The sequence below is a fragment of the Alosa alosa genome, chromosome 19, assembly GCF_017589495.1.
Source record: "Alosa alosa isolate M-15738 ecotype Scorff River chromosome 19, AALO_Geno_1.1, whole genome shotgun sequence".
Classification (NCBI taxonomy): Eukaryota; Metazoa; Chordata; class Actinopteri; order Clupeiformes; family Clupeidae; genus Alosa; species Alosa alosa.
In genome coordinates, this window is record NC_063207.1 from 28,936,377 (window position 1) to 28,954,283 (window position 17,907).

Sequence of the window (17,907 nt, forward strand, 5' to 3'; positions counted from 1 at the left end):
ATAATTAAACACACTTTTTGTAGTGGCGTTCAGGGACATAATTAGTTGATATTTGAAAGGCATGTTCACATGTATCAGAAGTTAGCAAAGGTAATGTGGGTCCATGTAATTTCATTTTCACATGAATCATTTTCAGTAGGCTTATGGGCATTATTAAATGGTAAGAACTGAGTCAGAATTTTCAGCTAACTGGCTGGAGGTAAAGTAGTGCTTCTGAACAGCATGTGTCACTATGCCTTCACCAAGTCTGTAGCCTAATGATCAATCCATGATTAATGTGTAGCTTTCCACTTCTAAATGTATTTAGGAGTTATTTACGTTATATTTATTACAGCGGCCAGATGTGGTACAAAATGGCATAGCAAGAGAGCCGGCCCAGCGGTATAGGTTTGCATGTTGTCTTTTAACATGAGCCTTTTAACTAAGCATATACCTGGTTGATCAAATGATGGATGGAAAATGTCATCACTTGCAGGGTTGATATCATTATGCATTCTTTCAAGATGTGTTGTCTTTGTGTAGTCTGATCACAGACCAAATTTAAAATTCTGCTTCAATGGAATTATGGACATACCATGCAAATATGTTCATATACCAAAACAAATGAAAGAGGAAACCAGATTAGATCAAATATTGTTGCTCCTTTGCTTTCCATCAACCCTTTCACATTGTGGAGAGAAGCTTCTACAAATATAGTAATATTGAAGTGGGTTGAGATGGAGAGAAATTGTTGACTTCAATCCATGTAGGTGACACTTCAAGTTTCGACAACTTTCAAATGAATGGCATAAGCAGAAACATTATGAGAAGGTGCGCTCAAGGTGAAGCAAGCAACTCTGTTGTTATGCCAGTGACGTAATGGATGTGGGCGGGGTGGTTCTCGCGCTGTAATTACAGCAAAGTGGAGTCAAGTCGCGTTTTGAGCAGGATGAGAGCGGGACATAACTTGAATAGGATGGTGCAATGATTTCAATGGAACGGTGTGATGACCAAGTCTTTGCGAATGTGAATACATAATCGTATCGCTCATTTTTTTGTTTGGGGACCTAACGCGCAAGAGCCAGATCTAAAGTAAACTGGTAAGTGCAATTTGGCAACTGTTGACCAGGCGAAATAGAAGCGCCCTCCTCATTAGTAGCTTGCACAATATAGCTTAGTTTGGGAATATACGCCAACGGCAGATGTTAGGGTATCTGACAGTTGCATTTATCTTAAACATTTTTCAGTTTTTGAGTTAGGTGTGGTGTGAGACTGTCAAACTTCACCGTAATGTTGCTGTAGTGGTGGTGGTGAAGACAAGACTGTCTTGCTCACTGAATTCCTCAACCGGACTTTATTTGCGTTTAACTGGAAGTTTTGTGCCCGTGAATCATGAAAAAGACGTATTTTTTTTAATGAAATTCTTTGAAAGGACGTTTTGGAAGTCTTTCAGACTAACATCTAGATGGCTATTAGTCTGCCACTTTGTGTTTCGTTACTGTTCTTGTAGCCTATCAAATGTTTTTTTTGTGTTTCCTTTCATTATAGACATTTACATATGTTTTGTCGGTGCATTTATGTTGTCATGCCTTTTGAGGGTCAGGCTGCCATACTTGTCCCTTTTCAGATCTGTTTATTGTTAAATACCTTTACTGATACCCTGAAGGATAAAATGCATTTTTACCTTAGCCAAATACTCTGACGATATGGTGACCTACATCTATACTGCTCTCACTCACTCACACTCACACACACTCTCTCTCACACACACTCTCTCACACTCACACTCACACACACACACGCCACAACGACGACCCAGAGCCCTGGCAAGGGTAAAAGTTTCTGGGCAGATAAGGGCTGTTTGTTTTATAAAAGAAAACATTACCATTAGCAGCTGAGCTGAACTTTGCTCAGCCCATCAGCACAGTGTGCTCTGAAAGTGAGGGTTGACCTTGGAAAGATTTTTATCCACCTCCTCCCCCTCTGCTACCTCCACCTCCTCCACCCATCCCCAGAAAATATCTACACCCTCTACTCTGTTTCAGTGAGGAAGGACTGCAGAGTGGTTCCTCGCTATCTGATCGTGCATCTTGTTGTGTCTGGGGGGACACATTCACTGCAGCTGGAAGGGGAGGAACACAGATGGGGAGAGTTTGTGGCTTCTGCTGTGCTGTCAGAAGAAGGGGAAGATTGTTATCTATGACCCAGACATTTTGGAGAAGGGGAAAAAAATAAATGTTTTTGCATTTCAGAAAACTAACCATAAAGGAACTCCACCTCATACCCCAGACATAACTACATGACTCTGTGTCCCAGAGGACACACACACACACACACACACACACTTGCAGCCAGCCTGCTCCAGCACATATAGCATTGTTAATGAGAGGATATGTTTTAAAAACTAAAGAGCCATAGTTAAGTCTAGTGCAGTTCTCATATGGGAGGTGGGGTTGTGGAGCAGTGTGCTCTAGTGTGTCCCATTGTGTGTGGAGCAGGCTGCAGAGCTCAGCAAGGGCCTGTGGCGTGCCTCACCCCAGGGTGTTGAAGCGTCGTCTGCTTCCTGATCTCGGCACAGATAGGTGCTGCCAAGGGAGTGGAGCTCTTCCGCCTCACACTGCGCTCACTTCCCCTTATCGCTGAGCACAAAGCCAAGCGCCTCACACAGTCATCACCCCATCTGATGGTGAAAACCGACTGCTGGCTGCCATAATGCTGACAAAGGCCCATGTGATAAATGGTGATGCTCAAAAATGCTGTGTAGGGTGTGGAGTATGTTTGTATGTTAATGCTGGATGGTTTTTAGTATCTCTATGGAAATTAGAGTCTTGTCATGTGTCTGGTTCTATTTCATACAGTCGATGTCTATGCCGAGGATTCTCTTTTAGGACCAAATTTGATACCATTTGTGGAATTTAAAGGAACTGTATGTAAGATTGTGTTAAAAACTGGTACTGCAATCACTTTCAAAATACTGTAGAGCGATGTATCCCCTCCCCCTCCCCCCTGACTGGCAGAGCTGGCAACCCGGATGCCGAAACACTGACTTTGTGATTAGCTGATAGGTGGAGGGTGGCGCATCAGGCCAAAACACAACATGACAACATCAACATCAGTTGAGGGCTGCAATTTCACTTTTTAAATGACAACAATATCCTGTCCGGACTACTGTTGTCAGTGATATAAGTATTTGAAATGAACATGATTTATTAATGTCTAGTGACATATCAGGGCCATTTTATGATTAATTGAAATACATTTCTTACATATGGTTCCTTTAAAAATAGGTGTACACACTTAATTGCTTCTTCCCACAGAGGTAAATTTAGATGTTTTACTCATAATCTGGTGTGGAATGGTTATTTATAGAACATGGCTGGCACTCTTGGGCTGACATCCTTATAAAAATAAAATAACCTATGAGGAACCACTCTACCAAGAGAGTCCAGTAACTGATGAAAAGAAACGGAATATTTTCCTGAAAGAATCCTTTGTAGAAGTATAGTTTGGAAAAGTCCTTTTTGTATTAAAATAAGTTGTTTCCTGCCCCTCATTCGGTAAGGTCCAGTGAAATTGATACTGGGTCTGTACCACCAGAGCCCCAAATTATAACAGAAGTTGAAACAGACTCGGTAACTGTCACTTTGCTTTGGAAAAGATACAGAATGACTTACATCTGTGTGGAGCAAAGTGAGATCATCAAATAGGTTTCTAGTGTTTCGACTGTAGAGCCTTTCTAAAAGATGCCAAATGGAGCCATTTAAATCCAGGCAGCTGGAAATTGGGTAGCAACCCCTCTGGCATTTATCCAAACAAAGAGGACTGAGTTGCCAGAATTGAGTCTGGACGTTTCAGGTTTTGACTATTTTATAAGGACTTAGTGGTGGATTACATGGACAAGATAAGAAACCCTGGGAAGGTCTGATTGAGGCTGAACGAGGATTAGTCTTAAAACATACATTCGCTGCTGTCGTGTACAAGCCCCATTTCCCAGGCCGCCCTCAAGGACTAACCACTCAAGGCAAGATAAACAAGGTGACTTAATGACCACTTTCTAAAAAGGTTGTGTTCACGGTCAAGTCTTTTCCATGACCTGATTTGTGCTCTACGACATTTCCTTTTTTAGAAGTCCAATTCACTTGAATATTAGGTTTCCTCATGTCACCCCATTGTGGGAATTGGGTCTTTTGAGATCTTAGAGTGACACAGTGTGCACACTGTGCTTCGGTAACAGATGGATGTCAACTCAAGACTTTATTCCTCAGAAAGAGCTTCTCATTGAAGGTGAAGAGGTTCTGTTAATTATTAGCACTTGAAGCTGAAGGGTCAGTTAATGGTCCTGGCTGCCCAATATCTAGTGCTTTATAGTGGCTAAAGTGTCGTATTATTGAAATGGTAAGTTGTGCTCAAAAGTCTGCAAGTATTATTACTGAGTAGTGGTAGAGGAAGAGTGTGTGCGTGTGTGTGTGTGTGTGTGATAATAATGAAATAATATGTGTGCTGTATGTACACACTACATATCCTGAGAGAGAGAGGGAGAGACTGTGGTTTATCATTATCCTCCTGTGGTTGGCCAAACGGCAAGCTGTTGACCTGTGCCATAAACGCAGAGTGGTGGTGTGGTGTGGGAGAGGCATTGCTCCCCCAGCATTGTGTGAGCCGTGAGAGATTTCCTTGAGTGGGGGGCAGGGTGGTTGGGAAAGGGTAAGAATGGGGTCAGGCTGCATAAACAAAACCATACCACTGAAATAATAAAGACTGTTTTGGTCCAGAAGTCTCCGCAGCCACAGTTAGTTTGTCAGTTGGGATTTTGTTCTTTGGGAGGTGGGGGAAGGGCATTAAACCCTCTTCTCCCACCCCGTTCCTCTCTCTCCTCGTCATGTAAACGTTATGACGGCATTTTTCGGGAAGCTTTCTCATTGCCTTGCAAGCAAGTTTCAAGGGGCCCCAGTGATGCCCTCACAGACCCTGGAGCCGGCTAGGATGGCTGATGTTAAGAGCAGAGGCTATTTGTGGTCTTTCAGATGAGGCTTTCTGACAGGGTGGAGTCAATTCCCCAAGTAATGTCTTTGTGTGGAAGTTTGTATTTTAAGTATTGTGATGAACTGCGTCCGGGAAGCACACACTAAAAAAGTGTCCAAAGTGATACTTTTCTGGAATATGTCAGTTTTGTTGTTTGACATTCTGATATCATCATGAAAATTAATGTTCTGGGAAAAAATGCTGTGGGACTGTCTTGGGCTCTGCTATGAGCGACTAAAATGGCTTCACTCTGGCTCAGGAAACTTTAAGGAGAGGGCCATCTTTGCCTGTGTGCACAGTGCACATTGGGGGTATATATGTACTCCTATGCACGGCAAATCAGGTGGACGTTAGTAAGAAATGCTCACATCACTTACAGTGTGCCATTAAAGTTGCCCAGAGTGAGTGTTTGTCCTCTATGCCCTAATGAACCTCACTTGTGTGAGTGCATGATCACTCACTTGCATATTAGTTGAGCTGACCTTGAATTTGGCTTAACATAGACACATAGCCACCTCTTTTTATCTCTGGTAACACTTTGTTGTGAAATTAAATCATATTCAGCAGCATGTCATATGATACCTCTCTGACCCCATACAGAGAATGTGAGAAGGGCGTACTCACCTTAAGGGCTAACTTTGGCTCAGCTTGCAGTTTATTGGTCCCTTTGGGCAGGTTAACCATAGGTATCCCAATATCCCAGTATCCCAGGCCTATACTCACAGGAAGGGCTTCTTGGAAGTTTCTCAATGAGGAGCAGGAGAAATCGTAAAAGATTGTTTACAGTTCCTGTGTTCAAGAGATTATTTATGAGATGCACGTTGCACGTTTTTAACAGTATGGGAGGCTGTGTGTGAGTTTTGTAATGACTTTTTATATCGCACACACATATTTATACACAGACACACACTCACACACACACACATCCCTCCTCACATGCCCAATGGACAAATTTATGTAGCACATTGCCATTATTGCTACACATTAAACACACACACACACACACACAACCAGGACTTGTGCTATTGGGAAGACTACTCTGATAGCATTGTTTGCATTATATCTATAAGTGTGCGTCTGGTCCATTCTTCGCTCTCCTCAAGGGCTTGACATAAGCTGCTGTTTGAGCTCGGGCTCAGGCTCTGTGCTGAGGGGGAGGAACATGTGGAGATTAGAGGGCCCCTAGATAGCGGCTGGAACAGCGCCTGATCAGGGCCAGGAAGATTCTAGAATCATCTTCTGTCAGACATGTTATCAGTTACCAGGAGAGAGAGAAAGAGAGGTAGATAGAAAGGATTTAGAGAGGGAGAGGGGTCGATTTTCAGGAGAGTGATGTCATGAGAGAGAGAGAGTGAGACTGAGAGAGAGAGAGAGAGAGAGACTGAGAGAGAGACAGGGACACTTGAGTGGGAGAACATGGTGGGTGCAGGGGGAGAGATTGTGAGTCAGAGAGAAAGAAAGATGGACAGAGGTAGAGAAAAAGAGAAGCAAGGAGGATGGGGTAGCACACGAGAGAGGGGGCGGGGCTGGAGGGTGAGAGGGAAGGTGGATGGAAGGGGTATGAGTGGGACAGAGAGAGAGAGAGAGAGAGAGGGAGGGCTTGATGAAGTGTGTGAGAGAACAGGGCATGAGGGAGAGTGAACAAGTGAGAGAAAAAAGAGAGGGAGTGAAAGAGATATGGGAGTGTGGGGAGGAGGCCCTCCATTTCCACTCCTTAAGCCCATGTTCATATGATCCCCCTCAACCCCCACCTCCTCTCCACCTCCCTCCCTTCACATCTGTGTCCAATTAGGAAACAAGCTCCAGGCCTCCGTTTGGGTGGTTCGCCCCTCGGTTAACACACTTATCAGCTGTGGGAACAAATGCTCTCCATTTGTGTGTGTGTGTGTGTGTGCCATTCGGGTGTCTGGCCTCGACCCAGGTGAGCAATTACAACGCCGCATCGGCCTGCGAGGGGTTTATCCAGTGGAGATTATGAAAACAATAACAGCTGTCGTACAGAGCTAAAGTTTTTGGAAGTTTTGTAATTGATTTGTAACACTTGTTTCAACCACAATGTTTTTGTGTCTTTGTTGTGTGTTTTTTTCTTCCCTTCCCTTTTAAAAGCTTCCTTTTTGTTTAGGGTTCACGTTGGTCATTGAATAAAACGAGAGCCCCAGTAAGCCTGAGTTCTGTTGTCAAGCTTGCGTTCTCTGTTTTGTCTTTGGCATGGTTTTCCATGTTCCATGGCTGTGTTGAATTTTTAAATGTCAAAAAAGCCACGCACATCCAGGCAAACCTTTATCCATTGGTGCTACAAATGAAAAAGTATAGTCTGCACACTAGATACTGCTCCCTAATTAACTTCATGTTTTTAAACCACCATGCATGACTTTTCAGGCTCTTTTAGGAAGGGCTTGTGTTGAATTTCAGTCATTTTCCATGAACTGGGTTATTGGCCTTATCCATGTCCGGCCAGATGACCAATTGGGTCTCCTATTTTCGAGGGGAATTCTACTCAGGCTTTTTGAAGTGGGCATTGTTGGCTGTGTAAACTTAGCAAACATTCCTGAGTATAGAAGGACCTCAAAGACTGATATGTGTGCTTTTGTGTTCTGGCAAAGCAAAGTAATCCTTAATCGCCCTTTTATTAGCAATAAGGGCTGAGATGAATGAATGGGGCTTGTAAGCCAACAGAACTTAAAATCAATGAACATCCCCCTTTTTCCAAACTTCTTACAAGCTTTTTTTTTTCTCCCATTCACTGTCGAGCTCTTTCTTGCTCCCTCACAAACACTCACTCACTCACTCACTCACTCTTTGACGGTCACCTCACTAAACTGAGTTTATGCAGTGGATATTGAGCTAAGATGTTGAGGGAAGAATTTGAGTTTTGAACGTCTATCTACACTGTTGTAATTCACTTCATCCTCTTTACTGTGTGTACAATAGAGCATTGGCTAGATAATGATGTGGATGTGGATGTGGCTCTCCACAGCGCTAATGCCGTGCCCTGTCAGTGAGGGAGCCTTCCTCTGCTTACTCACTCATGCTGACCCTCCCGTGACATGAAAGCTTTGGTCTCCCTTCAGCAGTAGCCGGCCGTCGTTTCGGACCAATGACGAGCCCACTCTCCGGAACAATGTCCGTCCATCCTAATCCCTGAAGAATTTTAGCCCGGCTCTGATCTAGCTTGCGCCAAAGTATGCGGCCCTTTCAAAGGCCCCGACGGCTGTGATGATAGCTCACCAGGAATCACAGTCTGGGCCCTCAGAGGTGAAGTCTTGTGGATTAATTTAATTCGATTTCATTTGGGAATGGAGATTTAACCCAGCCTCCCCCAGCTCCCCAAATACACACACACACACACACACACACACACACACACACACCATCTCCTCTGCAGGCCTGTGCGATGGCTTCAGTGATGTGGGAAACAGAGTCATTTGGCGCTTTGACACGCCTCATCCACATGAGAGAACTAGCCGGGGGATTAACAGAGGAAGACTTTTTTGAACTTCTGCTGCAGCTGTAACTTCTTCCCCTTTTGGGCTGATGTAATGAGAGGTGATGCTTCTGCCTGGAGTGTTGGCCAAAGCACCTCGACCTCCTGGCCCTTTCAACTTGGCCTCTGTCCAAATCTTGCCACACAGACCAGAACCTGCTGAAAAGTTCAAGTTTACTGTAGCCCACAGAAACTGTGCGTCATAAGGATTTTTCATTTTGACAGAGGTCCTGAAAAGCTTAACATTCTTTAGGTGGCCATCTGGACTTCTTCAGTCCATAGTGGCCGTGATTTAGTTGGTCTCTTGGTCCACTTAATGGACATACACTGTACAGGTATTATCTGCAGACGTGCATGAAGAGGAGAAGAAAAAGGGAAAACCCTAAAGGGCTTCTCAGGGTGAACCCCGGGGTAGAACACCGCTATCATTTAAACAGAGGTGTCAGGGCGCCTGCAAAGCATACCTTTTATTAGATGCTGTAAAAATTTAATTGAGCTTTGAATTGGACATGGGAAAAAGTACTTAGTACTTAAACACGCTGCGCAAAAGAATAAAATGCTAATTAAAAAGAAATCTCAGTCCCACAGGTGAAAGAAAAGTGAGATTTAGTAAAACACAAAAAAACAAAACAACAGTGAACATACACCAACAGCTGAATTAAAATAAAAATGGAATATAAAGACTTGAAAAAACCTTAAGAAGGAACAGAAAAGGGAGTGAGGATGTCAGTGGGAACACGACCCATATGCCGCTCATGTCATGAGTCCTGTAGTGTGTCCATGCCGGTCATGAGTCCTGTAGTGTGTCCATGCTGGTCATGAGTCCTGTAGTGTGTCCATGCCGGTCATGAGTCCTGTAGTGTGTCCATGCTGGTCATGTCATGAGTCCTGTAGTGTGTCCCAGAGCCGGGTCATGAGTCCTGTAGTGTGTCCATGCTGGTCATGAGTCCTGTAGTGTGTCCATGCTGGTCATGAGTCCTGTAGTGTGTCCATGCTGGTAATGAGTCCTGTAGTGTGTCCATGCTGGTAATGAGTCCTGTAGTGTGTCCCAGAGCCGGTCATGAGTCCTGTAGTGTCATGAGTGTGTGTCATGCCGGTCTTGTCATGAGTCCTGTAGTGTGTCCATGCTGGTCATGAGTCCTGTAGTGTGTTCCAGAGCGGTCATGAGTCCTGTAGTGTGTCCATGCCGGTCATGCCATGAGTCCTGTAGTGTGTCCATGCTGGTCATGAGTCCTGTAGTGTGTCCCAGAGCCGGTCATGAGTCCTGTAGTGTGTCCATGCCGGTCCATTGTCATGAGTCCTGTAGTGTGTCCCAGAGCGGTCAAGTCATTGGCTTTGACCGCCTCATCCAGTGTGTATGTGGGAAACAACTTGAACTTCTTCCCCTTTTGGGCTGATGATGTGGGAAACAGAGTCATTTGGCTTTGACATACTCATCCACATGAGAAACTAGCGGGGGATTAACAGAGGAAGACTTTTTTGAACTTCTGCTGCAGCTGTAACTTCTTCCCCTTTTGGGCTGATGTAATGAGAGGTGATGCTTCTGCCTGGAGTGTTGGCCAAAGCACCTCGACCTCCTGGCCCTTTCAACTTGGCCTCTGTCCAAATCTTGCCACACAGACCAGAACCTGCTGAAAAGTTCAAGTTTACTGTAGCCCACAGAAACTGTGCGTCATAAGGATTTTTCATTTTGACAGAGGTCCTGAAAAGCTTAACATTCTTTAGGTGGCCATCTGGACTTCTTCAGTCCATAGTGGCCGTGATTTAGTTGGTCTCTTGGTCCACTTAATGGACATACACTGTACAGGTATTATCTGCAGACGTGCATGAAGAGGAGAAGAAAAAGGGAAAACCCTAAAGGGCTTCTCAGGGTGAACCCCGGGGTAGAACACCGCTATCATTTAAACAGAGGTGTCAGGGCGCCTGCAAAGCATACCTTTTATTAGATGCTGTAAAAATTTAATTGAGCTTTGAATTGGACATGGGAAAAAGTACTTAGTAGTTTAACTGGGAAAAAGTACTTAGTACTTAAACACGCTGCGCAAAAGAATAAAATGCTAATTAAAAAGAAATCTCAGTCCCACAGGTGAAAGAAAAGTGAGATTTAGTAAAAAACAAAAAAACAAAACAACAGTGAACATACACCAACAGCTGAATTAAAATAAAAATGGAATATAAAGACTTGAAAAAACCTTAAGAAGGAACAGAAAAGGGAGTGAGGATGTCAGTGGGAACACGACCCATATGCCGCTCATGTCATGAGTCCTGTAGTGTGTCCATGCCGGTCATGAGTCCTGTAGTGTGTCCATGCTGGTCATGAGTCCTGTAGTGTGTCCATGCCGGTCATGAGTCCTGTAGTGTGTCCATGCTGGTCATGTCATGAGTCCTGTAGTGTGTCCCAGAGCCGGTCATGAGTCCTGTAGTGTGTCCATGCTGGTCATGAGTCCTGTAGTGTGTCCATGCTGGTCATGAGTCCTGTAGTGTGTCCATGCTGGTAATGAGTCCTGTAGTGTGTCCATGCTGGTAATGAGTCCTGTAGTGTGTCCCAGAGCCGGTCATGAGTCCTGTAGTGTGTCCATGCCGGTCTTGTCATGAGTCCTGTAGTGTGTCCATGCTGGTCATGAGTCCTGTAGTGTGTTCCAGAGCCGGTCATGAGTCCTGTAGTGTGTCCATGCCGGTCATGCCATGAGTCCTGTAGTGTGTCCATGCTGGTCATGAGTCCTGTAGTGTGTCCCAGAGCCGGTCATGAGTCCTGTAGTGTGTCCATGCCGGTCTTGTCATGAGTCCTGTAGTGTGTCCATGCTGGTCATGAGTCCTGTAGTGTGTTCCAGAGCCGGTCATGAGTCCTGTAGTGTGTCCATGCCGGTCATGCCATGAGTCCTGTAGTGTGTCCATGGTGGTCATGAGTCCTGTAGTGTGTCCCAGAGCTGGCAGAATGAGCTTGACGTTGGCGAGCATCTGGCACAGAGGAGCACAGAACACTGAATGACTCTGTCTGCTGGAATGACCGGAATTCTCCCCCCTCTGAACGGAGAGATAAGACCCATGGAAACACCACTGTGTGTCCACACAGAACACAGACACACACACACATATCATATACACACAGACCATACACACAGAGACCACAAGTAGTTCACACACACACGCATGTCTGCGTCTGTGATCCACGATCACGCAAGCCCTATAAAAACATGACAGTATAGCGTGTATATCATTAGCACAGTGCTTAGACTGACAGGGTTCCATAAATAAGAGAGTGCTGAATGACGGCTGGAAGCCCCCCTTGTTTTTTTACAGACGTAATGGCTGGAAAGGCCCTTTTTTGTCAGCAGTTTTGAGACACGCAGGTGGATAGTTTTTGTTGGTGTGTTTGGAGGGCAGGTATTTTTTTCCCGGTGTGAGACCTTGACATGGCCTTTGGTGATAGAGGAGTTATTCACTACTGGAAGGAATTATTAGAAATAAATATTACATTTTATTTCCTTGTAGTTTGTTGTCTTTGCACACTTGTTTTCGTAAGCAAACATTGTCTTTACTGCTCTGGCTAATATTTCATAACTGAATTAATGAAATGATTATTGTGCACTCCATTGATGTCGGATAAAAGCCGTACCATACTGTATCTTGTACCTTATCTTGTTGTGCTGTGTGTATTCTACCTGCTTGTGAATTCTCCATGGTTGTGTATTCCCTTTGATGTAAATCTCTCTCTCTTTCTCTTTCTCTCCCCCACCCTCTCCCTCTCCCTCCATACTCCCCACTCCCTTTCTTCCCCAGCAGGCTCTGTGAAGGGAGTGACATGCCCGAGGGGTCCCACTGGACTCTCCACAGCAGCCCAATGGGAGAAGGTAAGGCCCACCCCAGACACTGCACTCCTGCTTTTACTCCACAGCAGAGCTCATGGCTGCTCTCACTCCATGAATAATGGATGTGTTCATCTCTCTTTCTCTCTTTCTTTCTTTCTTTCTTTCTTTCTTTCTCTCTCTATCTGGAGATGTTATTCATATTCCTCCTTTCTGAGATGCAGCTGGATAACGAAACTGATATGAATTTAATATGTACCACTACCAGGTTAAAATACACAATGTGTATTATTTTTTTTCTTTTTCATCTTAATCTTCTTTTTTCTTACATCCTCATTCATTCATTTTCAGTGCAGGTCACACACTCTAATATTTTCTTGGATCGCCTTTAGCTTTGATTACGGCTCGCATTCGCCTGTGGCATCGTTTCCACAAGCCTCTGCAATATCACAACATTTATTTCCATCCAGCATTGCATTAATTTTTCGCCAAGATCTTGTATTGATGACGGGAGATTCGAACCACAGTCTTCTCCAGCTCATTCCAAAGATTCTCAATGGGGTTAAGGTCTGGACTCTTTGGTGGCCAATATATGTGTGTTAATAATGTCTCACGCTAACTGAACCACATTGTCATCTTGGAATATGCCCGTGCCATTGGGAAAGAGAAAATCCATTGAAGGAATAACCTGGTCATTCAGTATATTCAGATAGTCAGCTGACCTCATTCTTTGGGCACATAGCGTTGCTGATCCTAGACCTGACCAACTGCAGCAACCCCAGACCATAGCACTGCCCCCACAGGGAGGCTCTAACCTATTTGCTTAGTTAAATCCAGGTGGTGACCTTTATTTTGGCCTGGCAGTGGACATTCATATAATACTGTATATCCTCAAAATGTTTCTGAGTGGACGAGAGGCGGAGGTGATAACAATCACAAGCTTCACTTGAATGTTATGTTGCCACAGCAACCGTGACCAGTTCGATCTGGTCTAAACCTGATTTTTATCGAGGTTTGAGTTTTTTCCCACTCTCAAATAGACTAATGGCCCATCACCTCTAAACACAGGATGTGATTGTCTAAAGCCATCATGCAGTTAATATCTCTAGACTAACACTCATGTAAAGTTGTAGCTATTGACCCAGTGCCAAGAATAGCCTTGTGTGTCGGTGCTCGAGCTCACATTGGCTGGACCCCTGCTCTTTGCGAGGACCAAACAAGTGCAGGAATGTCTGTGAATCATGCCCAATTAATATGATTAGGCTCTGGGAGGTATGGCCAAAACCCTGGCACTCGGACCCCAATAGCACCATTCAGTGTTTCCATGGCAACAATTCCAGGAGCAGGGCCAAAGTCAGGGCTGTGGGTTATGTATGTGCTGGACTGTTGTGTTTGGACTCGGGAGCTCAGGATTTATAGGACGTTATGCACCAGGGCAGTGTGGAGGGGGTTGGGGGGCATCCTCCAGTGCCAGAGGCGTCGTTGTTGCCCCTGTGCCGTCCCTCTGCCCCTCCTCTCCAGCTGGCGAGGGCAGTTGGCGTGGAGCTGCCACCCTGGCTGAAAAATGCCCTTCGTGTCAAAGGCTTCCTTCTCTCCCGTCCCTTCCCTTTCCCAGGCTGTGCCTCCCCAACGCCAAAAAAGGGGCCCGGGACTAGGGCTTGGCCGGTGTGTGTGTGTGTGTGTGTGTGTGTGTGTGTGTGTGTGCATGCACCACCCTCTCTCTCTGTCTCTCTCTCTTTCTGTTCCTCTGTTCTGAGAGGCTCCAGCGTCCACTCCGCTGCGCTCCACTCCGGGGGACTCTGCGCTGCTCCTAATCTCTGTTCCGTGTCTGGGCACAGGCCCCAGATCTGGGATTTGTATCAGTCTGCCGCTCGCGAACCTCTTCCTATTTATAGCACCAGTGTATCTGCGTTTGTGGGTCTTTTCCCCCCTTCACGTTTTTTTTTTGCGTGGGTGGATGTTTGTAACCTGGTATGCATGGGGCCAGACGTCTGCTGAAAGCCTCGTTCTTGGGGAGAGACTGCTGGACAAGCCCTGCTTGTGATCTGCGTGGGGGACGGTCCTGGCGAGGACGGCACAGCTGTGAAGGCGTCCTGGTCATCTGCATGGCCAGTCTGTCGGAGTGAAGTGAGAGAGGCAGAGCAGGCGCTGGAGGGAGGGAAAGAATGCGAGTGCTGAAAGGAGGGGCGAAGGGCTCTCTGCTCCGCGTCAAGGTAAACAAACAAACAAAGAGACACACTGAGAACAACACCAGCGGTGTGTAAAAGAAGGCCAGTGTTAAAGTGCACCCGCACTTGAGTTCACTGCTGGGGTGACCCACAGGTGTGTAAAGATTTGTACAGTTGGACTGGAGAGTTTGAGTGTTTTGGTTGCAACAAAGCCAACAGCTGAGTCCACATTAGTTTCAGTCCACATTTGGCTCTGGTCTGTCTCAGATTGGGCCCAGATCTACATCTGGCAAAGATGTCTCCCTGACTCTGATGCTGTCTGCTGCTCATTACTTTGTGTGGTTTGGCTGTTTTTAATATTAAAGGTCATCTAACAATTGACTTTATGTTGAACGTCAGAGGAGGGTGGGTGTTGTGAGGTTGTTTCCACATAGGCACTGCATTGGAAAACATGATTTTGCCACTGGGATTTAAGTACAAAGTTAATAAGTTTTCAACAGCAATCCTCTTAGGAGCTTCTTCTTAATTCACCACTTGGAGCATGTGATGTGGTCAGGCCCTTGGATGTCGGTCAGTATGACATTAGTCAGAAACGTGCTCCGACCCTCTCTCCCTCTCTCTGTCTCTCTGTCTCTGTGCGTGTGTGTGTGTGTGTGTGTGGTGATTACAACAAAGACGCCACTCTGTTTTCACACACCCTGCAGTCCCTCTTGTCTCCTGCTTATGATCAATGTCCCAGACTGAGGCGGACCCTAAAGAAAACATTCCCCCTGACCCCGGTGGAATTCAGCTGGGCCTGTACAACCCAGTGGCTTGGAAGTGGAGGAGATCCACAGACTGATCCCAGGAGATTTTCCAGGCCACTGGATCACTGACCTTGGCTCCGGGAGTGTCCAGCTCCCTAGGTCAGCGAATGACCAGACAGTAAACACACACACACACACTCACACATACTTGCACACACCACTTGACGTTTGCTGCTGTAATTATGGCAGGCCCCACACCAGAGCATCTGCTTAGTAAATATTTAAATTATTTGGGTGCAACACATGGGAGCATTTCTGCCCCCATCCCCACCCCACGTTTCTATCTTGGGGTAGAGTTTTGTACCCGGAGACAGTGGGGGTGGTGAGTGGGCCGTTCTTGCCCCCTGTGGAATTTCAACAGCCCAAGATTTACTGTCCTTTTACCGCATTGTCCCCTATACCATGGTCTTTCTCTCATTACTCCCACTGGGGATGATTTTAGTGCGTCCAACAATGACTTTCTCTTCCAGTGAATTAGACCGATTCTCCACAGTCCTTCAGCTGCGAAGGAGCCCTTTTCGCTTGTGGCACTGCCAAAATGCTATTGATAACCAACCACCCTCTGCTAAAAACAGATGCCATACTGCACATTGTTAACATCCATTTAATGAGGTCCTGCAGGTTGCCATAGAGATGTCTCGTGGCCCCCTTGGTGCTATGCACTGACCTCGTCATGCGGGAATGCATTGCCTCATTCTGAAGAAAGAGTTGTGGCAAAGCCCCCCGCCACCCCCCTCACACACCCTGAAAAAATACAGTCCTCTTTCTCCCATGCACCCCCAAAATCTCGCCTACTGAACAAACCTCTTACCCTCCTTTCTTCCCAGATCCACTCCTGAACACACACACACACATACACACACACACACTCTTCCTTTCGTCCAACTTCCAATGCAGCCATGGCTTGATTCCACAAGGAAGTGCTAACAGGGTCACTGTTTTTTTCTGTGGATTTTCAGGCCAGTGGTAAAGTTTACAATGGACTCACACCTTTGACATCCAGCTGCACAGATGGCTTGTGTCGGCGACCACAGGAAGTGGGGATTTGTGCGGCCCAGGCTCCAGAGAACAGAAGGGGGGCTCTTGAGGGTCAGGGACTCCGTAATAGCGCTCAGGCTAATTGGATCTGGTGCTTTTGCCTTTATTCTCCAGCATGGCTTTGCTAACATCAATGGTGACCCCCGCGGAAAATCATTCATCATCATCAAAATCGAGTTTAGCTTGGGGTCTGATTTGATCTCTCACTCTTTTTCCTCCATCTCCCAGCCCTCTCTCCGTGGTTAAATAAAGACTTCTCTTGCAGTCAGTCCACATGCCCATGGAGTGAACACTTCCTCGTGGTCCTCTTTGATCATACACACCGAGATTCTCTTTCTGAGCTTGCTGAGCTCTTGAGGTATTTTCACACAGGAACTGTCCACTGTACGAGAGGACATTAGCACTGACCGCTGTATTTTCATGACCTTTCTTTGGGTGTCACAAATGAGAGAAAACACTCTGGCTCCTGAGTGGCTGCCATATTTCGTAATCCTGGAAAATCCTGTTCTCAGAAGCCTCTTGATTGCCTCAAATTACTGGGTAGACCTGTAAGAATCCACCAGCGTCTTTAAAACGCTGCTGGAAATTGAAGGGGGTTCTGGACGATTATAAAGAAGAAGGTGACACAGGTAGCTCTTACACATGCGTTACGAGATACCTTACTCTAAAAATAACTGAAGGCATAATTTGGATCATTTGTAAGAGCAACTGGGGGATAGACTGAGCACCGCCAGTCAGTATTTGAGCGTCTGAATGGTGTAATTAAGCTGTCATTGCCTGCAGCTCCGTGGAGCATATGGCAACCAAATGGGGAGTCTTCAGAAGTGCCTGTTAAAAGTATCAACACACGAGTGGCTGTTTGGGGTCTTGAGCACCTGTTTTTTTCTCCTTTTGGGGGGTTATTTTCCCTTCTTTTTCTGCATCTCTGTGATGAATGCGTTGGAACTGACCTGAACTTAAACCAACAACGTCCCGACCTTGACAGCCGCGATGGAATGCTGGACTAGAATTTCCCCCCGCTGGTCAGTGCTGCCACTCTTAACCTGTTTACCAGCCGTCGAGCTAATTATTAACAATTTCCCCGGTCCACTTTGATAGGAGGTGGCTGCTGATACCCTGGTGGTGTGTGAAGGGGGACACAGCAGGGATTCCTAAGCCAGTCAGAGTTTGAGAAAGGCCCCTAACAAGCTTTTCCTTTTGCCAGCGTTTGTCAGACATCAAATCGACTCAAGCTGCGACAGCAAAGCTGCAGTGCTAATAAGAGGGCAGCGCTCTGGTGACTTTAGCTCTGTGGCTCGTAATGGAATTTGCCGCTGGTGGCCTCTTCTGACTCCATGTTACCCATAGAGCTCAGTGGCTAAGCCCTTCATAGCCACAGTCACGTCTTAAAAGCTACCTCCTCCTCCTCCACCTCCTCCTCCTCCTCCTTTTCCTTCTCCTCTTTCTACCTCCACTCCACACTGCATGCCCAGTGGGGCTGTCTTTTGCCACTGCTGCTGTGGAGAGGGAGGAGACTTTCCCAAGGGGGATAAAGGCAAAACCGCATGCCCCCTTGTGTCTTCCATTACCCCTGCATTGGCCTCTTGGGAACCCCTGGTGTGGTT

At 46.0% G+C, this 17,907-nt stretch overlaps 1 protein-coding gene across 4 annotated transcripts in view; it reads left to right on the top strand.

Annotated features, from left to right (window-relative positions):
* The first annotated feature begins 919 nt into the window (after positions 1–919).
* The window catches only part of LOC125284028 (pleckstrin homology domain-containing family G member 3), a 51,937-nt gene continuing 34,949 nt past the window's right edge, over positions 920–17,907 (top strand). For 3 of the 4 annotated variants that reach the window (XM_048227715.1, XM_048227717.1, XM_048227718.1), the window contains exons 1-2: positions 920–1,079; positions 12,266–12,336. In XM_048227715.1, the coding sequence (XP_048083672.1) occupies positions 12,288–12,336 (49 nt within the window). In that variant the 5' untranslated portion in view covers positions 920–1,079; positions 12,266–12,287. The remainder of the gene's footprint in view (positions 1,080–12,265; positions 12,337–17,907) is intronic. The other variant, XM_048227716.1, reaches the window with a different exon arrangement.